Raw genomic sequence first — 26,719 nt, 5'->3', positions numbered from 1 at the left:
GAGACAACACAACAGGAGGAGAGGTAGGAAGAAGGGAGAGACCAACAACACTCCCCTCATCTTTCTGAAGTAAATAATATGTTTTTACCGTGTTTTTAACAATAGTTGTAACCTGTTTATGTGTTTCTTTCAGAGAACGTCGTTCCAGACCCTGTCTACTCAGCAGTGAAGACAGACAGACAGAGATACAGGTCAGAAGGTCGTTCCAGACCCTGTCTACTTTTTTTCGTGTACCTCACTTTTTGTTCTGATTTACAAATGCAGCACTGTGTAGAGTTTAGATAAACATTGTACCATCTAAACCACTGTGTTTAGTGTAGATCAACATTGTACCATCTAAACCGCTGTGTTTTCTATAACCAAAAATATTGTTTCAGCTCTTTGCAAAAGACGCAAAAACAAAACTTAAGAACGGGAAGCATAGAAATATCTCACAAAGAACAGATCTACCGCTACTTAGATTGGCTTTAAAGCAGTATGACAGATCTATAACAAATATCTATGTGGATTTTGTTGGGTTGCTCAAAAAGTTACATATTGCCATTTTAACAAATGTAATCTGTGTGTCCTTTAGGTAGAGCTGTGTCTGGATCCAGGGACGTAATGTACAGACTGAGGTAGGTCCAGATCACTGTATCACTAACCCTATGTTGTGCATGTTGTGTTATGAATGATGTAGGATGTTGTGTTTGTTATGAATGCTGTAGCTTGTTGTGTTTGTTATGAATGCTGTAGCTTGTTGTGTTATGAATGATGTAGCATGTTGTGTTATGAATGATGTAGTGTGTTGTTAAGTATGATGTATCATGTTGTGTTTGTTATGAATGATGTAGCATGTTGTGTTATGAATGATGTAACATGTTGTGTTATGAATGATGTAGCATGTTGTGTTTGATATGAATGATGTAGCATGTTGTGTTTGCTATGAATGATGTAGCATGTCGTGTTTGTTATGAATGATGTAGCATGTCGTGTTTGTTATGAATTATGTAGCATGTTTTGTTTGTTATGAGTGATGTAGCATGTTGTGTTTGTTATGAATGATGTAGCATGTTTTGTTTGTTATGAATGATGTAGCATGTTGTGTTTGTTATGAATGATGTAGCATGTTGTGTTTGTTATGAATGATGTAGCATGTTGTGTTATGAATGATGTAGCATGTTGTGTTAATTATAAATGATGTAGCATGTTGTGTTTATTATGAATGATGTAGCATGTTGTGTTTGTCATGAATGATGTAGCATGTTGTGTTTGTTATGAATGATGTAGCATGTTTTGTTTGTTATGAATGATGTAGCATGTTGTGTTTGACATGAATGATGTAGCATGTTGTGTTTGTTATGAATGATGTAGCTTGTTGTGTTATGAATGATGTAGTGTGTTGTGTTTGTCATGAATGATGTAGCATGTTGTGTTTGTTATGAATGATGTAGCATGTTGTGTTTGTTATGATGTAGCATGTTGTGTTATGAATGATATAGCATGTTGTGTTTGTTATGATGTAGCATGTTGTGTTTGTTATGATGTAGCATGTTGTGTTATGAATGATGTAGCATGTTGTGTTTGTCATGAATGATGTAGCATGTTGTGTTTGTTATGAATGATGTAGCATGTTTTGTTTGTTATGAATGATGTAGCATGTTGTGTTTGACATGAATGATGTAGCATGTTGTGTTTGTTATGAATGATGTAGCATGTTGTGTATGTTATGATGTAGCATGTTGTGTTATGAATGATGTAGCATATTGTGTTTGTTATGAATGATGAAGCGTGTTGTGTTACGAATGATGTAGCATGTTGTGTTATGAATGATGTAACATGTTGTGTTATGAATGATGTAACATGTTGTGTTATGAATGATGTAGCATGTTGTGTTTGCTATGAATGATGTAGCATGTTGTGTTTGCTATGAATGATGTAGCATGTTGTGTTTGCTATGAATGATGTAGCATGTTGTGTTTGCTATGAATGATGTAGCATGTTGTGTTTGCTATGAATGATGTAGCATGTTGTGTTTGCTATGAATGATGTAGCATGTTGTGTTGTGCTATGAATGATGTAGCATGTTGTGGTTGTGCTATGAATGATGTTGCATGTCGTGGTTGTTATAAATGATGTAGCATGTTGTGTTTGTTATGAATGATGTAGCATGTTGTGTTTGTTATGAATGATGTAGCATGTTGTGTTTGTTATGAATGATGTAGCATGTTGTGTTTGTTATGAATGATGTAGCATGATGTGTTATAAATGATGTAGCATGTTGTGTTATGAATGATGTAGCATGTTGTGTTAATTATAAATGATGTAGCATGTTGTGTTTATTATGAATGATGTAGCATGTTGTGTTTGTCATGAATGATGTAGCATGTTGTGTTTGTTATGAATGATGTAGCATGTTTTGTTTGTTATGAATGATGTAGCATGTTGTGTTTGACATGAATGATGTAGCATGTTGTGTTTGTTATGAATGATGTAGCTTGTTGTGTTATGAATGATGTAGTGTGTTGTGTTTGTCATGAATGATGTAGCATGTTGTGTGTGTTATGAATGATGTAGCATGTTGTGTTTGTTATGATGTAGCATGTTGTGTTATGAATGATATAGCATGTTGTGTTTGTTATGATGTAGCATGTTGTGTTTGTTATGATGTAGCATGTTGTGTTATGAATGATGTAGCATGTTGTGTTTGTCATGAATGATGTAGCATGTTGTGTTTGTTATGAATGATGTAGCATGTTTTGTTTGTTATGAATGATGTAGCATGTTGTGTTTGACATGAATGATGTAGCATGTTGTGTTTGTTATGAATGATGTAGCATGTTGTGTATGTTATGATGTAGCATGTTGTGTTATGAATGATGTAGCATATTGTGTTTGTTATGAATGATGAAGCGTGTTGTGTTACGAATGATGTAGCATGTTGTGTTATGAATGATGTAACATGTTGTGTTATGAATGATGTAGCATGTTGTGTTTGCTATGAATGATGTAGCATGTTGTGTTTGCTATGAATGATGTAGCATGTTGTGTTTGCTATGAATGATGTAGCATGTTGTGTTTGCTATGAATGATGTAGCATGTTGTGTTTGCTATGAATGATGTAGCATGTTGTGTTTGCTATGAATGATGTAGCCTGTTGTGTTGTGCTATGAATGATGTAGCATGTTGTGGTTGTGCTATGAATGATGTTGCATGTCGTGGTTGTTATAAATGATGTAGCATGTTGTGTTTGTTATGAATGATGTAGCATGTTGTGTTTGTTATGAATGATGTAGCATGTTGTGTTTGTTATGAATGATGTAGCATGTTGTGTTTGTTATGAATGATGTAGCATGATGTGTTATGAATGATGTAGCATGTTGTGTTATGAATGATGTAGCATGTTGTGTTATGAATGATGTAGCATGTTGTGTTTATTATAAATGATGTAGCATGTTGTGTTTATTATGAATGATGTAGCATGTTGTGTTTGATATGAATGATGTAGCATGTTGTGTTTGCTATGAATGATGTAGCATGTTGTGTTTGCTATGAATGTTGTAGCATGTTGTGTTTGCTATGAATGATGTAGCATGTTGTGTTTGCTATGAATGATGTAGCATGTTGTGTTTGCTGTGAATGATGTAGCATGTTGTGTTTGCTATGAATGATGTAGCATGTTGTGTTTGCTATGAATGATGTAGCTTGTTGTGTTTTTTGACGTAGCATGCTCTGTTTGTTATGAATGATGTAGCATGTTGTGTTATGAATGATGTACCATGTTGTGTTATGAATGATGTAGCATGTTGTGTTTATTATAAATTATGTAGCATGTTGTGTTTATTAAGAATGATGTAGCATGTTGTGTTATGAAATGTAGCATGTTGTGTTTGTCATGAATGATGTAGCATGTTGTGTTTGTTATGAATGATGTAGCATGTTGTGTTTTATATCAATGATGTAGCATGTTGTGTTTGCTATGAATGATGTAGCGTGTTGTGTTTGTTATGAATGATGTAGCTTGTTGTGTTTTTTGACGTAGCATGCTCTGTTTGTTATGAATGATGTAACTTTTTATGTTAAAATTATGTAGCATGTTGTGTTGTGAATGATGTAGCATGTTGTGTTGTGAATGATGTAGCATGTTGTGTTATGAATGATGTAGCATGTTGTCTTTATAATGAATGATGTAACATTTTATGTTAAAATGATGTAGCATGTTGTGTTATGAATGATGTAGCGTGTTGTGAATGATGTAGCATGTTGTGTTATGAATGATGTAGCATGTTGTGTTATGAATGATGTAGCATGTTGTGTTATGAATGATGTAGCATGTTGTGTTATGAATGATGTAGCGTGTTGTGTTATGAATGATGTAGCATGTTGTGTTTGTTATGAATGATGTAGCATGTTGTGTTATGAATGATGTAGCATGTTGTGTTATGAATGATGTAGCATATTGTGTTTGTTAAGAATGATGTAGCATGTTGTGTTTGTTATGAATATGTAGCATGTTGTGTTTATTATGAATGATGTAGCATGTTTGTTATGAATGATGTAGCATGTTGTGTTTTATGATGTAGCATGTTCTGTTTGTTATGAATGATGTAGCATATTGTGTTATGAATGATGTAGCATGTTTTGTTTGTTATGAATGATGTAGCATGTTGTGTTGTGTTATGAATGATGTAGCATGTTGTGTTATGAATGATGTAGCATGTTGTGTTATGAATGATGTAGCATGTTGTGTGTCATGAATGATGTAGCATGTTGTGTTATGAATTATGTAGCATGTTGTCTTTGTTATGAATGATGTAACATGTTATGTGTAAAATTGATGTAGCATGTTGTGTTATGAGTGATGTAGCATGTTGTGTTTGTTATGAATGATGTAGCATGTTGTGTTTGCTATGAATGATGTAGCATGTTGTGTTTGCTATGAATGATGTAGCATGTTGTGTTATGAATGATGTAGCATGTTGTGTTATGAATGATGTAGCATGTTGTGTTTGTTATGAATGATGTAGCATGTTGTGTTTGTTATGAATGATGTAGCATGTTGTGTTATGAATGATGTAGCATGTTGTGTTATGAATGATGTAGCATGTTGTGTTTGTTATGAATGATGTAGCATGTTGTGTTTGTTATGAATGATGTAGCATGTTGTGTTTATTATAAATGATGTAGCATGTTGTGTTTATTATGAATGATGTAGCATGTTGTGTTTGCTATGAATGTTGTAGCATGTTGTGTTTGCTATGAATGATGTAGCATGTTGTGTTTGTTATGAATGATGTAGCATGTTGTGTTTGATGTGAATGATGTAGCATGTTGTGTTTGCATGAATGATGTAGCATGTTGTGTTTGTTATGAATGATGTAGCTTGTTGTGTTTGTTATGAATCTGTAGCATGCTCTGTTTGTTATGAATGATGTAGCATGTTGTGTTATGAATGATGTAGCATGTTGTGTTATGAATGATGTAGCATGTTGTGTTTGTTATGAATGATGTAGCATGTTGTGTTGTGTTATGAATGATGTAGCATGTTGTGTTATGAATGATGTAGCATGTTGTGTTATGAATGATGTAGCATGTTGTGTTATGAATGATGTAGCATGTTGTGTTATGAATTATGTAGCATGTTGTCTTTGTTATGAATGATGTAACATTTTATGTTAAAATTGATGTAGCATGTTGTGTTATGAGTGATGTAGCATGTTTTGTTTGTTATGAATGATGTAGCATGTTGTGTTTGCTATGAATGATGTAGCATGTTGTGTTTGCTATGAATGATGTAGCATGTTGTGTTATGAATGATGTAGCATGTTGTGTTATGAATGATGTAGCATGTTGTGTTATGAATGATGTAGCATGTTGTGTTATGAATGATGTAGCATGTTGTGTTATGAATGATGTAGCGTGTTGTGAATGATGTAGCATGTTGTGTTATGAATGATGTAGCATGTTGTGTTATGAATGATGTAGCATGTTGTGTTATGAATGATGTAGCATTTGTTATGAATGATGTAGCATGTTGTGTTTGTTATGAATGATGTAGCATTTTGTGTTACGAATGATGTAGCATTTTGTGTTATGAATGATGTAGCATGTTGTGTTATGAATGATGTAGCATATTGTGTTTGTTAAGAATGATGTAGCATGTTGTGTTTGTTATGAATATGTAGCATGTTGTGTTTATTATGAATGATGTAGCATGTTTGTTATGAATGATGTAGCATGTTGTGTTTTATGATGTAGCATGTTCTGTTTGTTATGAATGATGTAGCATGTTGTGTTATGAATGATGTAGCATGTTGTGTTATGAATGATGTAGCATGTTGTGTTTGATATGAATGATGTAGCATGTTGTGTTTGCTATGAATGATGTAGCATGTCGTGTTTGTTATGAATGATGTAGCATGTCGTGTTTGTTATGAATGATGTAGCATGTTTTGTTTGTTATGAGTGATGTAGCATGTTGTGTTTGTTATGAATGATGTAGCATGTTGTGTTTGTTATGAATGATGTAGCATGTTGTGTTTGTTATGAATGATGTAGCATGTTGTGTTTGTTATGAATGATGTAGCATGTTGTGTTATGAATGATGTAGCATGTTGTGTTAATTATAAATGATGTAGCATGTTGTGTTTATTATGAATGATGTAGCATGTTGTGTTTGTCATGAATGATGTAGCATGTTGTGTTTGTTATGAATGATGTAGCATGTTTTGTTTGTTATGAATGATGTAGCATGTTGTGTTTGACATGAATGATGTAGCATGTTGTGTTTGTTATGAATGATGTAGCTTGTTGTGTTATGAATGATGTAGTGTGTTGTGTTTGTCATGAATGATGTAGCATGTTGTGTTTGTTATGAATGATGTAGCATGTTGTGTTTGTTATGATGTAGCATGTTGTGTTATGAATGATATAGCATGTTGTGTTTGTTATGATGTAGCATGTTGTGTTTGTTATGATGTAGCATGTTGTGTTATGAATGATGTAGCATGTTGTGTTTGTCATGAATGATGTAGCATGTTGTGTTTGTTATGAATGATGTAGCATGTTTTGTTTGTTATGAATGATGTAGCATGTTGTGTTTGACATGAATGATGTAGCATGTTGTGTTTGTTATGAATGATGTAGCATGTTGTGTATGTTATGATGTAGCATGTTGTGTTATGAATGATGTAGCATATTGTGTTTGTTATGAATGATGAAGCGTGTTGTGTTACGAATGATGTAGCATGTTGTGTTATGAATGATGTAACATGTTGTGTTATGAATGATGTAGCATGTTGTGTTATGAATGATGTAGCATGTCGTGTTTGTTATGAATGATGTAGCATGTTTTGTTTGTTATGAGTGATGTAGCATGTTGTGTTTGTTATGAATGATGTAGCATGTTTTGTTTGTTATGAATGATGTAGCATGTTGTGTTTGTTATGAATGATGTAGCATGTTGTGTTTGTTATGAATGATGTAGCATGTTGTGTTATGAATGATGTAGCATGTTGTGTTAATTATAAATGATGTAGCATGTTGTGTTTATTATGAATGATGTAGCATGTTGTGTTTGTCATGAATGATGTAGCATGTTGTGTTTGTTATGAATGATGTATCATGTTTTGTTTGTTATGAATGATGTAGCATGTTGTGTTTGACATGAATGATGTAGCATGTTGTGTTTGTTATGAATGATGTAGCTTGTTGTGTTATGAATGATGTAGTGTGTTGTGTTTGTCATGAATGATGTAGCATGTTGTGTTTGTTATGAATGATGTAGCATGTTGTGTTTGTTATGATGTAGCATGTTGTGTTATGAATGATATAGCATGTTGTGTTTGTTATGATGTAGCATGTTGTGTTTGTTATGATGTAGCATGTTGTGTTATGAATGATGTAGCATGTTGTGTTTGTCATGAATGATGTAGCATGTTGTGTTTGTTATGAATGATGTAGCATGTTTTGTTTGTTATGAATGATGTAGCATGTTGTGTTTGACATGAATGATGTAGCATGTTGTGTTTGTTATGAATGATGTAGCATGTTGTGTATGTTATGATGTAGCATGTTGTGTTATGAATGATGTAGCATATTGTGTTTGTTATGAATGATGAAGCGTGTTGTGTTACGAATGATGTAGCATGTTGTGTTATGAATGATGTAACATGTTGTGTTATGAATGATGTAACATGTTGTGTTATGAATGATGTAGCATGTTGTGTTTGCTATGAATGATGTAGCATGTTGTGTTTGCTATGAATGATGTAGCATGTTGTGTTTGCTATGAATGATGTAGCATGTTGTGTTTGCTATGAATGATGTAGCATGTTGTGTTTGCTATGAATGATGTAGCATGTTGTGTTTGCTATGAATGATGTAGCATGTTGTGTTGTGCTATGAATGATGTAGCATGTTGTGGTTGTGCTATGAATGATGTTGCATGTCGTGGTTGTTATAAATGATGTAGCATGTTGTGTTTGTTATGAATGATGTAGCATGTTGTGTTTGTTATGAATGATGTAGCATGTTGTGTTTGTTATGAATGATGTAGCATGTTGTGTTTGTTATGAATGATGTAGCATGATGTGTTATGAATGATGTAGCATGTTGTGTTATGAATGATGTAGCATGTTGTGTTATGAATGATGTAGCATGTTGTGTTTATTATAAATGATGTAGCATGTTGTGTTTATTATGAATGATGTAGCATGTTGTGTTTAATATGAATGATGTAGCATGTTGTGTTTGCTATGAATGATGTAGCATGTTGTGTTTGCTATGAATGTTGTAGCATGTTGTGTTTGCTATGAATGATGTAGCATGTTGTGTTTGCTATGAATGATGTAGCATGTTGTGTTTGCTATGAATGATGTAGCATGTTGTGTTTGCTATGAATGATGTAGCATGTTGTGTTTGCTATGAATGATGTAGCTTGTTGTGTTTTTTGACGTAGCATGCTCTGTTTGTTATGAATGATGTAGCATGTTGTGTTATGAATGATGTACCATGTTGTGTTATGAATGATGTAGCATGTTGTGTTTATTATAAATTATGTAGCATGTTGTGTTTATTAAGAATGATGTAGCATGTTGTGTTATGAAATGTAGCATGTTGTGTTTGTCATGAATGATGTAGCATGTTGTGTTTGTTATGAATGATGTAGCATGTTGTGTTTGATATCAATGATGTAGCATGTTGTGTTTGCTATGAATGATGTAGCGTGTTGTGTTTGTTATGAATGATGTAGCTTGTTGTGTTTTTTGACGTAGCATGCTCTGTTTGTTATGAATGATGTAACTTTTTACGTTAAAATTATGTAGCATGTTGTGTTGTGAATGATGTAGCATGTTGTGTTGTGAATGATGTAGCATGTTGTGTTATGAATGATGTAGCATGTTGTCTTTATAATGAATGATGTAACATTTTATGTTAAAATGATGTAGCATGTTGTGTTATGAATGATGTAGCGTGTTGTGAATGATGTAGCATGTTGTGTTATGAATGATGTAGCATGTTGTGTTATGAATGATGTAGCATGTTGTGTTATGAATGATGTAGCATGTTGTGTTATGAATGATGTAGCATGTTGTGTTTGTTATGAATGATGTAGCATGTTGTGTTATGAATGATGTAGCATGTTGTGTTATGAATGATGTAGCATATTGTGTTTGTTAAGAATGATGTAGCATGTTGTGTTTGCTATGAATGATGTAGCATGTTGTGTTTGCTATGAATGATGTAGCATGTTGTGTTTGCTATGAATGATGTAGCTTGTTGTGTTTTTTGACGTAGCATGCTCTGTTTGTTATGAATGATGTAGCATGTTGTGTTATGAATGATGTACCATGTTGTGTTATGAATGATGTAGCATGTTGTGTTTATTATAAATTATGTAGCATGTTGTGTTTATTAAGAATGATGTAGCATGTTGTGTTATGAAATGTAGCATGTTGTGTTTGTCATGAATGATGTAGCATGTTGTGTTTGTTATGAATGATGTAGCATGTTGTGTTTGATATCAATGATGTAGCATGTTGTGTTTGCTATGAATGATGTAGCGTGTTGTGTTTGTTATGAATGATGTAGCTTGTTGTGTTTTTTGACGTAGCATGCTCTGTTTGTTATGAATGATGTAACTTTTTACGTTAAAATTATGTAGCATGTTGTGTTGTGAATGATGTAGCATGTTGTGTTGTGAATGATGTAGCATGTTGTGTTATGAATGATGTAGCATGTTGTCTTTATAATGAATGATGTAACATTTTATGTTAAAATGATGTAGCATGTTGTGTTATGAATGATGTAGCGTGTTGTGAATGATGTAGCATGTTGTGTTATGAATGATGTAGCATGTTGTGTTATGAATGATGTAGCATGTTGTGTTATGAATGATGTAGCATGTTGTGTTATGAATGATGTAGCGTGTTGTGTTATGAATGATGTAGCATGTTGTGTTTGTTATGAATGATGTAGCATGTTGTGTTATGAATGATGTAGCATGTTGTGTTATGAATGATGTAGCATATTGTGTTTGTTAAGAATGATGTAGCATGTTGTGTTTGTTATGAATATGTAGCATGTTGTGTTTATTATGAATGATGTAGCATGTTTGTTATGAATGATGTAGCATGTTGTGTTTTATGATGTAGCATGTTCTGTTTGTTATGAATGATGTAGCATGTTGTGTTGTGTTATGAATGATGTAGCATGTTGTGTTATGAATGATGTAGCATGTTGTGTTATGAATGATGTAGCATGTTGTGTTATGAATGATGTAGCATGTTGTGTTATGAATTATGTAGCATGTTGTCTTTGTTATGAATGATGTAACATTTTATGTTAAAATTGATGTAGCATGTTGTGTTATGAGTGATGTAGCATGTTTTGTTTGTTATGAATGATGTAGCATGTTGTGTTTGCTATGAATGATGTAGCATGTTGTGTTTGCTATGAATGATGTAGCATGTTGTGTTATGAATGATGTAGCATGTTGTGTTATGAATGATGTAGCATGTTGTGTTATGAATGATGTAGCATGTTGTGTTATGAATGATGTAGCATGTTGTGTTGTGAATTATGTTATTTTTACAGGGACAGTGCACATTAATCAATGTTTCAGTAAATGTGTCGGTTTTAGCCAGCCGGCTAATTTTCAACCGCAGTCCCTGGTTGTTAAAAACAATTACAATACAGTCAATCAATGAGCAGCACATGCCTCTGAGCCCAATAAACCAGTGGAGGGGTTTTGTGTCAGCACCCTGACAGAGTCAATAAAGTAGGAATTGAAGGCTATTGCTATTTCGACTGCATCCTGTGTTAGATTGTTATTCACCATGATTTCTAGTCTTTTTGCAGTGTTACTATAGTCTTTCCCTGTTAACTTTTTTAGATTCTTCCAGATAAATTTAGAATTTCCCTTTGATTCACCAGTTATGTTAATAAAAAAGTTTGCCTTGGCCTGTCTGATTTTCTTTCATCACCTTATTTCTCAACATGGTAAACCTACGTCTGTCATGCTCTAATTTGGATTTTAGGTAGCATGTTGTGATGTGAATGATGAAGCATATTATGTTATGAATGATGTTGCATTTGTTATGAATGATGTAGCATGTTGTGTTTGTTATGAATGATGTAGCATTTTGTGTTACGAATGATGTAGCATTTTGTGTTATGAATGATGTAGCATGTTTGCTATGAATGATGAAGCATATTATTTTAAATTTTAGTCATTTAGCAGACGCTCTTATCCAGAGCGACTTACAGTAGTGAATGCATACATTTATTACATTTTTTTTGTACTGGTCCCCCGTGGGAATCAAACCCACAACCCTGGCGTTGCAAACACCATGCTCTACCAACTGAGCCACACGGGACATTATATTATGTTATGAATGATGTAGCATGTTGTGTTTGTTATGAATGATGTAGCATGTTGTGTTTGTTATGAATGATGTAGCATGTTGTGTTATGAATGATGTAGCATGTTGTGTTATGAATGATGTAGCATGTTGTGTTATAAATGATGTAGCATGTTGTGTTATGAATGATGTAGCTTGTTGTGAAATGTAGCATGTCGTGTTATGAATGATGTAACATGTTGTGAAATGTAGCATGTCGTGTTATGAATGATGTAACATGTTGTGTTTGTTAAGAATGATGTAGCATGTTGTGTTTGTTCGAATCAAATTTTCTTGGTCAGATTCACATGGTTAGCAGATGTTAATGCGAGTGTAGCGAAATGCTTGGGCTTCTAGTTCCGACTGTGCAGCAATATCTAACAAGTAATCTAACAATTTCACAACTACCTTATAAACACAAGTGTAAAGGAATGAATATGTACATGTAAATATATGGAAGAGCGATGGCCATGCGGCATAGGCAAGATACAGTAGATGTTATATAGTACAGTATATACATATGAGATGAGTAATGTAGGGTAAGTAAACATTATATAAAGTGGCATTGTTTAAATTGACTAGTGATACATTTATTATATCCAATTTTTAAAGTAGCTAGAGATTTGAGTCAGTATGTTGGCAGCAGCCACTCAATGTTAGTGATGGCTGTTTAACAGTCTGATGGCCTTGAGATAGAAGCTGTTTTTCAGTCTCTCGGTCCCCGCTTTGATGCACCTGTACTGACCTCGCCTTCTGGATGATAGCGGGGTGAACAGGCAGTGGCTCGGGTGGTTGTTGTCCTTGATGATCTTTTTGGCCTTCCTGTGACATCGGGTGCTATAGGTGTCCTGGAGGGCAGGTAGTTTTCCCCCGGTGATGCATTGTGCAGACCTCACTACCCTCTGGAGAGCCTTACGGTTGTGGGCGGAGCAGCTGCCATACCAGGCGGTGATACAGCCCGACAGGATGCTCTCAATTGTGCATCTGTAAAAGTTTGAGGGTTTTAGGTGACAAGCCAAATTTCTTCAGCCTCCTGGGGTTGAAGAGGCGCTGTTGCACCTTCTTCACCACGCTGTGTGTGTCGGTGGACCATTTCAGTTTGTCCGTGATGTGTACACCGAGGAACTTAAAAGTTTCCACCTTCTCCACTACTGTCCCGTCAATGTAGATGGGGGGCTGCTCCCTCTGCTGTTTCCTGAAGTCCACGATCATCTCCTTTGTTTTGTTGACATTGAGTGTGAGGTTATTTTCCTGAAACCACACTCTGAGGGCCCTTACCTCCTCCCTGTAGGCCGTCTCGTCATTGTTGGTCATCAAGCCTACCACTGTAGTGTCGTCTGCAAACTTGATGATTGAGATGGAGGCGTGCACGGCCACACAGTCATGGGTGAACAGGGAGTACAGGAGAGGGGCCCCAGTGTTGAGGATCAGCGGGGTGGAGATGTTTCCTACCCTCACCACGTGGGGGCGGCCCGTCAGAAAGTCCAGGACCCAGTTGCACAGGGTGGGGTCGAGACCCAGGGTCTCGAGCTTAGTGACGAGTTGAGGGTACTACGGTGTTAAATGCTGAGCTGTAATTGATGAACAGCATTCTTACATAGGTATTCCTCTTGTCCAGATGGGTTTGTGGAGTGTGGTTGGGATTGCGTCTTCTGTGGACCTATTGGGGAGGTAAGCAAACTGGAGTTGGTCTAGGGTGTCAGGTAGGGTGGAGGTGATATGATCCTTGACTAGTCTCTCAAAGCACTTCATGAAGACGGAAGTGAGTGCTTCGGGGCGATAGTCATTTAGCTCAGTTACCTTAGCTTTCTTGGGAACAGGAACAATGGTGGCCCTCTTGAAGCATGTGGGAACAGCAGACTGGGATAGGGATTGATTGAATATGTCCGTAAACACACCAGCCAGCTGGTCTGCGCATGCTCTGAGGACGCGGCTAGGGTTAACACTTTTAAATGTTTAACTCACGTTGTCCGCGGTAAAGGAGATCCTGCAGGTTATGGTAGATGGCCGTGTCAGGTTGAGGACTGTATTGTCCTCAAAGCGAGTAAAGAAGTTGTTTAATTTGTCTGTGAGCAAGACGTCGGTGTCCGCGATGGGGCTGGTTTTCTTTTTGTAATCCATGATTGACTGTAGCCACATACGTCTTGTGTATGATCCGTTGAATTGCGACTCTACTTTGTCTCTATACTGACGCTTAGCTTGTTTGATTGCTTGCGGAGGGAATACACTGTTTGTATTCTGTCATGTTTCCGGTCGCCTTGCACTGATTAAAAGTAGTTGTTTGTGCTTTCAGTTTTGCGCGAATGCTGCCATCAATCCACGGTTTCTGGTTGGGGAAGGTTTTAATAGTCACCGTGGGTACAACATCACCGATGCAGTTGCCAATAAACTCGCTCACCGAATCAGCGTATACATCAATGTTGTTGTCTGAGGCTATCCGGAACATCAACGTTACAAGAACAGAGAACTGTTTGGCATCTGTGTTGGCTCTAAGATAATTTACCACTGTAACTAAGACTGTCTCTGTGCTGGCTCTAAGATAAGTTACTACTTTAACTACGACTGTCTCTGTGATGGCTCTAAGATAAGTTACCACTTCAACTAAGACTGTCTCTGTGATGGCTCTAAGATCAGTTACCACTTCAACTAAGTCTGTCTCTGTGATGGCTCTAAGATCAGTTACCACTTTAACTAAGACTGTCTCTGTGTTGGCTCTAAGATCAGTTACCACTTTAACTAAGACTGTCTCTGTGATGGCTCTAAGATCAGTTACCACTTTAACTAAGACTGTCTCTGTGATGGCTCTAAGATCAGTTACCACTTTAACTATGGTTGTCTCTGTGCTTTGGTGGGCACAAAAAACAGATTGGAATGGAAGGGTAAAATTGTGATATCATTTTCCTGACCATGCCTGTGTCAACCAGGGAAAATAAATCCATATTGCCTTTGCATATAGTACACATAGTACACATCATCAGACTTCTCATCAGGTCTTGACTGATACCCAGTCTAATGTTGGTTATCTTATCTCTGAAATATGCTGTAAACTCATCACATTTAGATGTGGAGGAAAGTTCACATAGGATTTATCAGGCCATCAATGGTGGAGAAGAGCACTCTCTAATTATTCTGATTAATATCGATCAAGTTAGTAAAATGAGCCCATCTGGCATTTCTAATGGCCTTGTTATATATGATGCTCTCTCATTTCTAATGGCCTTGTTATATATGATGCTCTCTCATTTCTAATGGCCTTGTTATATATGATGCTCTCTCATTTCTAATGGCCTTGTTATATATGATGCTCTCTCATTTCTAATGGCCTTGTTATATATGATGCTCTCTCATTTCTAATGGCCTTGTTATATATGATGCTCTCTCATTTCTAATGGCCTTGTTATATATGATGCTCTCTCAGAATATCATAATGGACCTGCAACTTTGACTTCATCCAAATCCACTCTGCCTTTCTGCAGTTTCTCTTCAATGTATTAGTTTCCTCAGTCATCCAAGGGCCTCTCCATTTGGATGTGTCCTTTTTCAACTTTACTGGAGCTATGCACCAATGTTTGCCCTTAATTTACAATGTTTTTATTTCATTAACGTTTGGACTGGCAACAAGGTAGTAAAAATTCCCAGTGGTGATCAGAGAAAGCAACATCAACAATAGAGGATATGTCAATAGAAAACCCCTTGGTAATAACCAGGTCTATAGTATGGCTGTGGTTATGGGTGGTTCCAGTAGAAAGCCCCTTGGTAATAACCAGGTCTATAGTATGGCTGTGGTTATGGGTGGTTCCAGTAGAAAGCCCCTTGGTAATAACCAGGTCCAGAGTATGGCTGTGGTTATGGGTGGGCCCAGTAGAAAGCCCCTTGGTAATAACCAGGTCCAGAGTATGGCTGTGGTTATGGGTGGGCCCAGTAGAAAACCCCTTGGTAATAACCAGGTCCAGAGTATGGCTGTGGTTATGGGTGGGCCCAGTAGAAAGCCCCTTGGTAATAACCAGGTCCAGAGCATGGCTGTGGTTATGGGTGGGCCCAGTAGAAAGCCCCTTGGTAATAACCAGGTCCAGAGTATGGCTGTGGTTATGGGTGGGCCCAGTAGAAAGCCCCTTGGTTATAACCAGGTCCAGAGTATGGCTGTGGTTATGGGTGGGCCCAGTAGAAAGCCCCTTGGTAATAACCAGGTCCAGAGTATGGCTGTGGTTATCGGTGGGCCCAGTAGAAAGCCCCTTGGTAATAACCAGGTCCAGAGTATGGCTGTGGTAATGGGTGGGCCCAGTAGAAAGCCCCTTGGTAATAACCAGGTCCAGAGTATGGCTGTGGTTATGGGTGGGCCCAGTAGAAAGCCCCTTGGTAATAACCTGGTCCAGAGTATGGCTGTGGTTATGAGTGGGCCCAGTAGAAAGCCCCTTGGTAATAACCAGGTCCAGAGTATGGCTGTGGTTATGGGTGGTCCAGTAGAAAGCCCCTTGGTAATAACCAGGTCCAGAGTATGGCTGTGGTTATGGGTGGGCCCAGCAGAAAGCCCCTTGGTAATAACCAGGTCCAGAGTATGGCTGTGGTTATGGGTGGGCCCAGTAGAAAGACCCTTGGTTATAACCAGGTCCAGAGTATGGCTGTGGTTATGGGTGGGCCCAGTAGAAAGCCCCTTGGTAATAACCAGTCCAGAGTACGGCTGTGGTTATGGGTGGGCCCAGTAGAAAGCCCCTTGGTAATAACCAGGTCCAGAGTATGGCTGTGGTTATGGGTGGGCCCAGTAGAAAGCCAGTAGAGCCAAATGGTAGTAACTGGTTCCATTTAAACAGTATAACATGATGCTCTGGTCTGGTGGCTGACATTTAAACAGTATAACATGATGCTCTGGTCTGGTGGCTGACATTTAAACAGTATAAGGTTAAATAAGGTTAAATAAAGGTGAAATAAATAAATAAATACAAAAAATAAAAAATAACATGATGCTCAAAATACCCAAAGTCACCAAGCCAAATGTCCTTACAACAGATGTGACCCGTTTCAGGAAACTAGGCGTACAACTGAAAGCATTAGTAAAAATAGAGGCTTCCCCCCCACACACACACATAGGGACTTATCAGAGCAGGAGATCTGTGTCTGTTTGAGGTTATAGCTGTATGTGAACAACATCACCCATTGTTAAACGCCTCTGTCCCTCTGTCACACATTTTACATGTATTTTGATATGTTTTTGTCATTTAGCGACTTACAGTAGTGAGTCATTTAGCAGACGCTCTTGTCCAGAGCGACTTACAGAAGTGAGCGGATACATTTTTGTACTTTTCTAAGCACCAGTCTCTACCAACTGAGCCACACAGGACACAGACACTCAAACTGAGCCACACACACAGACATACATGCAGAGAAACAAAAACACACACAAACGCACAGACATGCACAGAGTACATGTACCTCCCTCTTCTTCCCTTTGCTGACTGTTGCAGCAGGTCTATTTTAGTCTGAATGGGTACGTACAGTTGAAGTCGGAAGTTTACATACACTTAGGTTGGAGTCATTAAATCTCGTTTTTCAACCACTCCACACATTTCTTGTTAACAAACTATAGTTTTGGCAAGTCGGTTAGGACATCTACTTTGTGCAAGACACAAGTAATTTTTCCAACAATTGTTTACAGACAGATTATTTCACTGTATCACAATTCCAGTGGGTCAGATGTTTACATACACTATTGGAGGTGTACCTGTGGATGTATTTCAAGGCCTACTTTCAAACCCATTGCCTCTTTGCTTGACATCATGGGAAAATAAAAATAAATCAGCCAAGACCTCAGAAACAAAATTGAAGACTTCCACAAGTCTGGTTCATCCTTTTTGCAATTTCCAAATGCCTGAATGTACCACGTTCATCTGTACAAACAATAGTACGCAAGTATAAACACAATGGGACCACGAAGCCATCATACCGCTCAGGAAGGAGACGCGTTCTGAACATACTTTGGTGCAAAAAGTGCAAATCAATCCCAGAACAACAGTAAAGGACCTTGTGAAGTTGCTGGAGGAAACAGGTACAAAAGTATCTATATCCACAGTAAAACGAGTCCTATATTGACATAACCTGAAAGGTCGCTCAGCAAGGAAAAAGCCACTGCTCCAAAACCGCCATAAAAAGCCAGACTACGGTTTGCAACTGCACATGGGGACAAAGATCGTACTTTTTGGAGAAATGTCCTCTGGTCTGATGAAACAAAAATAGAATTGTTTGGCCATAATGACCATCGTTATGTTTAGAGGAAAAAGGGGAGGCTCGCAAGCCAAAGAACACCATCCCAACCGTGAAGCACGGGGGTGGCAGCATCATGTTGTGGGGGTGCTTTGCTGTAGGAGGGACTGGTGCACTTCACAAAATAGATGGCATCATGAGGATGGAAAATGATGTGGATATATTGAAGCAACATCTCAAGACATATGTCAGGAAGTTAAAGCTTGGTCGCAAATGGGTCTTCCAAATGGACAATGACCCCAAGCATACGTCCAAAGTTGTGGCAAAATGGCTTAAGGACAACAAAGTCAAGGTATTGGAGTGGCCATCACAAAGCCCTGCCATCAATCCTATAGAAAATTTGTAGGCAGAACTGAAAGTGTGTGAGAGCAAGGAGGCCTACAAACCTGAATCAGTTACAAAATTCACCCAACTTATTGTGGGAAGCTTGTGGAAGGCTACCTGAAACGTTTGACCCAAGTTAAACAATACAAATAAAAAATACTAATTGAGTGTATGTAAACTTCTGACCCACTGGGAATGTGATGAAAGAAATAAAAGCTGAAATAAATAATTCTCTCTACTATTATTCTGACATTTCACATTCTTGAAATAAAGTGGTGATCCTAACTGATCTAAGACAGGACATTTTTACTGGGATTAAATGTCAGGAATTGTGAAAAACTAAGTTTAAATGTAGTTGGCTAAGGTGTATGTAAACTTCCGACTTCAACTGTACGTATTCTGTATGATGTACATTCAGAGTTCTAAACACTTAAAACACCAGTCAAACATCTGATTGAATCAGTCATTATAATTTGACTGTATGTTGGGGTGTATAAATGTATCTAACTACACATTAAACACTGAGACCTGTTGGGGTGTATAAATGTATCTAACTACACATTAAACACTGAGACCTGTTGGGGTGTGTAACTGTTCCTGTGGTGTTGGAGGTCTTCACTGTAGTAGACTGGATCAGCTCCTCTGTCCCTCACTCATCTCTCTCTCCTCTCTCTTTACCTAGTAACCCTGTTCATCAGAACGTCATGGTGGGTGGAAAAAGATGCTGTCTTCAGCAGCGGTGAAAAACCACAACCCTGTCGGTCCATCTCTTTACTTCTCATTTCTCTTATTTTCTCTCTCCCTCCTTCCCTTTTCACACCAACACACTTCTCTTTAGACGCTGCAGCCTTGACCTCCATCAACAGAGTTAGAGTCAGTTTATCATGAGAACATACAGACACCACAGACTGGAACCAGCTGACAGTATCAGTTGTAAAGGCTTCATTACTACTAACAGAAGGAAAGTTGTAGTGTTATGTCCATGATGAAAAGGCTTCATTACTACTAACAGAAGGAAAGTTGTAGTGTTATGTCCATGATGAATGATGTAAAGGCTTCATTACTACTAACAGAAGGAAAGTTGTAGTGTTATGTCCATGATGAATGATGTAAAGGTTTCAATGTGTTTTATATTGAGCTGCTCTGTTAAATTCTGTTTGTTCATGTGAAATTGGAAATTGTATTTTTCTATAATGTCATTGTGTGTGTTTAGCTTGAGCAACACCATTGTATGGTTGCTAACTTGTCAAATAAAGCTTCCTAAAATGTGTTAGAAAATGTGTCAGTTTGTCACTTTCATGTTCCACTACTGAAGACATTGGCTCTAATCTAGTGGAGTAATAACATGTTCGACTACTGAAGACATTGTCTCTAATCTAGTGGAGTAATAACATGTTCGACTACTGAAGACATTGTCTCTAATCTAGTGGAGTAATAACATGTTCCACTACTGAAGACATTGTCTCTAATCTAGGTTGGAGTAATAACATGTTCCACTACTGAAGACATTGTCTCTAATCTAGTGGAGTAATAACATGTTCCACTACTGAAGACATTGTCTCTAATCTAGTGGAGTAATAACATGTTCCACTACTGAAGACATTGTCTCTAATCTAGGTTGCGCCTTTATATTTCTAGAAAATGAACAACTAAAGAAGAATGTTTCACTTCTCTTTGTGACTTCTCTAACCCCAAAACCCGGCCTGGTCTCATTGGTCTGTTTCACAACCATTACCCAAAGTCTGGCGATATTGTGCCTCTGGGTTTAGAAATGTCTGATGGGTATTAGCACCAACAGAGAATGTTTGAATCCTAAGCAACCTGCCTCCACATTGTTTGAAGTACAATAGAGCAACATAGCTACTATAGTAGGTCAAAGCTGTGTGCTGGAAAAACTTGGTAGAGCATGGGTGTAGAAGGCATTGTGATGCTCATGTGAATTTCCTTTATTTTTTGGCGAAAGACCAATGCCTACTCACTTAAAACATAATTGTTTATTTGCAATTAAATACAGTGCCTTCAGAAAGTATTCATACCCCTTGACTTATTCCACATTTTGTTGTGTTCCAGCCTGAATTCAGAATGCATTAAATAGATGTTATTTCTCACCCACCTACACACAATACCCCACAATGACATCACAATACCCCACAATGACATCACAATACCCCACAATGACATCACAATACCCCACAATGACATCACAATACCCCACAATGACATCACAATACCCCACAATGACATCACAATACCCCACAATGACATCACAATACCCCACAATGACATCACAATACCCCACAATGACATCACAATACCCCACAATGACATCACAATACCCCACAATGACATCACAATACCCCACAATGACATCACAATACCCCAGAATGACATCACAATACCCCACAATGACATCACAATACCCCAGAATGACATCACAATACCCCACAATGACATCACAATACCCCACAATGACATCACAATACCCCAGAATGACATCACAATACCCCACAATGACATCACAATACCCCAGAATGACATCACAATACCCCACAATGACATCACAATACCCCACAATGACATCACAATACCCCACAATGACATCACAATACCCCATAATGACATCACAGTACCCCACAATGACATCACAATACCCCATAATGACATCACAGTACCCCACAATGACATCATAATACCTCACAATGACATCACAATACCCCACAATGACATCACAATACCCCACAATGATATCACAATACCCCCTAATGACATCACAGTACCCCACAATGACATCACAATACCCCATAATGACATCACAATACCCCACAATGACATCATAATTCCTCACAATGACATCACAATACCTCACAATGACAAAGTGAAAACATGTTTTTAGAAATGTAATTTATTGAAAATGAAATGAAACATAATATCTAATTCACACCCCTGATTCAATACATTAACTCTGTACCCCCTGTATATAGTCACTCTATTGTTATTTTACTGCTGCTCTTCAATGTTATTTTTATTTCTTATTCTTTTTTGTCTTTGTTAAACTGCATTGTTGGTTATGGGCTTGTAAGTAAGCATTCCATGGTAAGGTCTACCTACACCTGTTGAATTCGGCGCATGTGATTTGATGTTAGAATCACATTTGGCAGCGAATAGTTATTACAGCTGTAAGTATTTCTGGGTAAGGCTCTAAGAGCTGTAAGTATTTCTGTCCCTAAGAGTTGTAAGTATTTCTGTCTCTAAGAGCTGTAAGTATTTCTGTCTCTAAGAGCTGTAAGTATTTCTGTGTCTAAGAGCTGTAAGTATTTCTGTCCCTAAGAGTTGTAAGTATTTCTGTCTCGAAGAGCTGTAAGTATTTCTGTGTCTAAGAGCTGTAAGTATTTCTGTCCCTAAGAGTTGTAAGTATTTCTGTCTCTAAGAGCTGTAAGTATTTCTGGGTCAGTCTCTAAGAGCTGTAAGTATTTCTGGGTAAGTCTCTAAGAGCTTTGCAAACCTGGATGGTACAAAATTTGTACATTGTTCTTTTAAAAAATCTTCTATATCTGTCAAGTTGGTTGTTGATCATTGCTAGACAGCCATTTTCAAGTCTTGTCATAGATTTTCAAGCTGATTTCAGTCAAAACTGTAACTAGGCCACTCAGGAACATTCAATGTCATCTTTGTAATCAACTGACTGATTAAAGCAGGTATTTTCAACAGGTCCAGTTTGTGTGTGGGGGATCAGCGGGGTGAAGATGTTGTTTCCGACCCTCACCACCTGGGCGCGGCCCGTCAGAAAGTCCAATTGCACAGGGCCGGGTCAAGACCCAGGGTCTCAAGCTTAATGACGAGTTTGGAGGTTACTACGGTGTTAAATGCTGAGTTGTAATTCGTAAACAGCATTCTAACATAGGTATTCCTCTTTTCCAGATGGGTTAGGACAGTGTGCAGTGTGATTGTGATTGCGTCATTTGTGGACCTATTGGTGTGGTAAGCAATAGGTGGAGGAGATATGATCCTTGAATAGTCTCTCAAAGCATAATGACAGAAGTGAATGCTACGGGGCGGTAGTCATTTAGCTCAGTTACCTTAGCTTTCTTGGGAACAGGAACAATGGTGGCCCTCTTGAAGCATGTGGGAACAGCAGACTGGGATAGGGACTGATTGAATATGTCCGTAAACACCAGCAAACATAATACAAAATACAATACAAAACACAATACAAAATACTGCATAGTGTCCTAAGAACGCGAAGCGAGTCAACCATCTCAGTCGACACCATCTCATATCAGTGTTATGAATGATGTAGCATGTTGTGTTTGTTATGTATGATGTAGCATGTTGTGTTATGAATGATGTAGCATGTTGTGTTATGAATGATGTAGCATGTTGTGTTATGAATGATGTAGCATGTTGTGTTATGAATGATGTAGCATGTTGTGTTATGAATGATGTAGCATGTTGTGTTATGAATGATGTAGCATGTTGTGTTGTGAAGGATGTAGCATGTTCTGTTTGTTATGAATGATGTAGCATGTTGTGTTATGAATGATGTATCATGTTGTGTTATGAATGATGTAGCATGTTGTGTTATGAATGATGTAGCATGTTGTGTTTGTTATGAAGGATGTAGCATGTTGTGTTATGAAGGATGTAGCATGTTGTGTTATGAATGATGTAGCATGATGTGTTATGAATGATGTAGCATGGTGTGTTATGAATGATGTTTCATGTTGTGTTATGAATGATGTAGCATTTTGTGTTATGAATGATGTAGCATGTTGTGATGTGAATGATGTATAATGTTGAATTTGTTATGAATTATGTAGCATGTTGTTTTATGAAGGATGAAGCATGTTGTGTTATGAATTATGTTGTGTTGTGTTATGAATGATGTAGCATGTTGTGATGTGAATGATGTATAATGTTGAATTTGTTATGAATTATGTAGCATGTTGTTTTATGAAGGATGAAGCATGTTGTGTTATGAATTATGTTGTGTTGTGTTATGAATGATGTAGCATGTTGTGTTTGTTATGATTGACATAGCATGTTGTGTTATGAATGATGTAGCATGTTGTGTTATGAATTATGTTGTGTTGTGTTATGAATGATGTAGTATGTTGTGTTTGTTATGATTGACGTAGCATGTTGTGTTGTGAATGATGTAGCATGTTGTGTTTGTTATGAATGATGTAGCATGTTGTGTTATGAATGATGTATCATGTTGTGTTATGAATGATGTAGTATGTTGTGTTATGAATGATGTGGCATGTTGTGTTATGAATGATGTAGCATGTTGTGTTATGAATGATGTAGTATGTTGTGTTATGAATGATGTAGCATGTTGTGTTTGCTATGAATGATGTAGCATGTTGTGTTATGAATGATGTAGCATGTTGTGTTATGAATGATGTATCATGTTGTGTTTGTTATGAATGATGTAGCATGTTGTGTTTGTTATAAATGATGTAGCATGTTGTGTTTGTTATGAATGATGTAGCATGTTGTGTTTGTTATGAATGATGTAGCATGTTGTGTTTGTTATGAATGATGTAGCATGTTGTGTTATGAATGATGTAGCATGTTGTGTTATGAATGATGTAGCATGTTTTGTTATGAATGATGTAGCATGTTGTGTTACGAATGATGTAGCATGTTGTGTTATGAATGATGTAGCATGTTGTGTTATGAATGATGTAGCGTGTTGTGTTATGAATGATATAGCGGGTTGTGTTATGAATGATGTAGCATGTTGTGTTTGTTATGATGTAGCGTGTTGTGTTATGAATGATGTAGCATGTTGTGTTTGTTAATAATGATGTAGTATGTTGTGTTATGAATGATGTAGCATGTTGTGTTTGTTATGAATGATGTAGCATGTTGTGTTATGAATGATGTAGCATGTTGTGTTTGTTATGAATGATGTAGCATGTGTTTGTTATGAATGATGTAGCATGTTGTGTTTGTTATGAATGATGTAGCATGTTGTGTTTGTTATGAATGATGTAGCATGTTGTGTTGTGTTATGAATTATGTAGCATGTTGTGTTATGAATGATGTAGCGTGTTGTGTTATGAATGATATAGCGTGTTGTGTTATGAATGATGTAGCATGTTGTGTTTGTTATGAAGGATGAAGCATGTTGTGTTTGTTATGAATGATGTAGCGTGTTGTGTTATGAATGATATAGCGTGTTGTGTTATGAATGATATAGCGTGTTGTGTTATGAATGATGTAGCATGTTGTGTTTGTTATGATGTAGCATGTTGTGTTATGAATGATGTAGCATGTTGTGTTTGTTAATAATGATGTAGTATGTTGTGTTATGAATGATGTAGCATGTTGTGTTTGTTATGAATGATGTAGCATGTTGTGTTATGAATGATGTAGCATGTTGTGTTTGTTATGATTGACGTAGCATGTTGTGTTATGAATGATGTATCATGTTGTGTTATGAATGATGTAGTATGTTGTGTTATGAATGATGTGGCATGTTGTGTTATGAATGATGTAGCATGTTGTGTTATGAATGATGTAGCATGTTGTGTTTGTTATGAATGATGTAGCATGTTGTGTTTGTTATGAATGATGTATCATGTTGTGTTTGTTATGAATGGTGTAGCATGTTGTGTTTGTTATGAATGATGTAGCATGTTGTGTTTGTTATGAGTGATGTAGCATGTTGTGTTATGAGTGATGTAGCATGTTGTGTTATGAGTGATGTATCATGTTGTGTTATGAATGATGTAGCATGTTGTGTTATGAATGATGTAGCATGTTGTGTTATGAATGATGTAGCATGTTGTGTTTGTTATGAATGATGTAGCGTGTTGTGTTATGAATGATATAGCGTGTTGTGTTATGAATGATGTAGCATGTTGTGTTTGTTATGAATGATGTAGCATGTTGTGTTATGAATGATGTAGCATGTTGTGTTTGTTATGAATGATGTAGCATGTTGTGTTTGTTATGAATGATGTAGCATGTTGTGTTTGTTATGAATGATGTAGCATGTTGTGTTGTGTTATGAATTATGTAGCATGTTGTGTTTGTTATGAATGATGTAGCATGTTGTGTTTGCTATGAATGATGTAGCATGTTGTGTTTGTTATGAATGATGTAGCATGTTGTGTTTGTTATGATGTAGCATGTTGTGTTATGAATGATGTAGCATGTTGTGTTTGTTATGAATGATGTAGCATGTTGTGTTATGAATGATGTAGCATGTTGTGTTTGTTATGAATGATGTAGCATGTTGTGTTTGTTATGAATGATGTAGCATGTTGTGTTTGTTATGAATGATGTAGCATGTTGTGTTGTGTTATGAATTATGTAGCATGTTGTGTTTGTTATGAATGATGTAGCATGTTGTGTTTGCTATGAATGATGTAGCATGTTGTGTTTGTTATGAATGATGTAGCATGTTGTGTTTTGAATGATGTAGCATGTTGTGTTATGAATGATGTAGCATGTTGTGTGTGTTATGAATGATGTAGCATGTTGTGTTATGAATGATGTAGCATGTTGTGTTATGAATGATGTAGCATGTTGTGTTATGAATGATGTAGCATGTTGTGTTTGTTATGAATGATGTAGCATGTTGTGTTTGTTATGAATGATGTAGCATGTTGTGTTTGTTATGAAGGATGTAGCATGTTGTGTTTGTTATGAATGATGTAGCATGTTGTGTTATGAATGATGTAGCGTGTTGCGTTTGTTATGAATGATGTAGCATGTTGTGTTTGTTATGAATGATGTAGCATGTTGTGTTTGTTATGAAGGATGTAGCATGTTGTGTTTGTTATGAATGATGTAGCATGTTGTGTTATGAATGTTATAGCGTGTTGCGTTTGTTATGAATGATGTAGCATGTTGTGTTTGTATTGAATGGTGTAGCATGTTGTGTTTGTTATGAATGATGTAGCATGTTGTGTTTGTTATGAGTGATGTAGCATGTTGTGTTATGAGTGATGTAGCATGTTGTGTTATGAGTGATGTATCATGTTGTGTTTGTTATGAATGATGTAGCATGTTGTGTTTGTTATGAATGATGTAGCATGTTGTGTTTGTTATGAATGATGTAGCATGTTGTGTTGTGTTTTGAATTATGTAGCATGTTGTGTTTGTTATGAATGATGTAGCATGTTGTGTTTGCTATGAATGATGTAGCATGTTGTGTTTGTTATGAATGATGTAGCATGTTGTGTTTTGAATGATGTAGCATGTTGTGTTATGAATGATGTAGCATGTTGTGTGTGTTATGAATG

General features: G+C 36.9%; 1 protein-coding gene across 2 annotated transcripts in view; it reads left to right on the top strand.

Annotated features, from left to right (window-relative positions):
• The window catches only part of LOC106589967 (low affinity immunoglobulin gamma Fc region receptor III-A), a 45,614-nt gene extending 25,875 nt beyond the window's left edge, over nt 1–19,739 (top strand). For both annotated transcript variants that reach the window (XM_082971749.1, XM_082971748.1), the window contains 4 exons: nt 1–23; nt 134–191; nt 575–617; nt 19,144–19,739. The exon at nt 1–23 is cut by the window's left edge and continues 58 nt beyond it. In XM_082971749.1, coding sequence (XP_082827875.1) covers nt 1–23; nt 134–191; nt 575–578 — 85 coding nt within the window. In that variant the 3' untranslated portion in view covers nt 579–617; nt 19,144–19,739. The remainder of the gene's footprint in view (nt 24–133; nt 192–574; nt 618–19,143) is intronic.
• The last annotated feature ends 6,980 nt before the right edge of the window (nt 19,740–26,719 follow it).

The sequence above is a fragment of the Salmo salar genome, unplaced genomic scaffold, assembly GCF_965601325.2.
Source record: "Salmo salar unplaced genomic scaffold, fSalSal1 ptg000412l, whole genome shotgun sequence".
In the NCBI taxonomy this organism is placed as follows: domain Eukaryota; kingdom Metazoa; phylum Chordata; class Actinopteri; order Salmoniformes; family Salmonidae; genus Salmo; species Salmo salar.
Note: the sequence above shows the minus strand (reverse complement) of the source record. Positions and strands in the feature narration are given on the sequence as shown.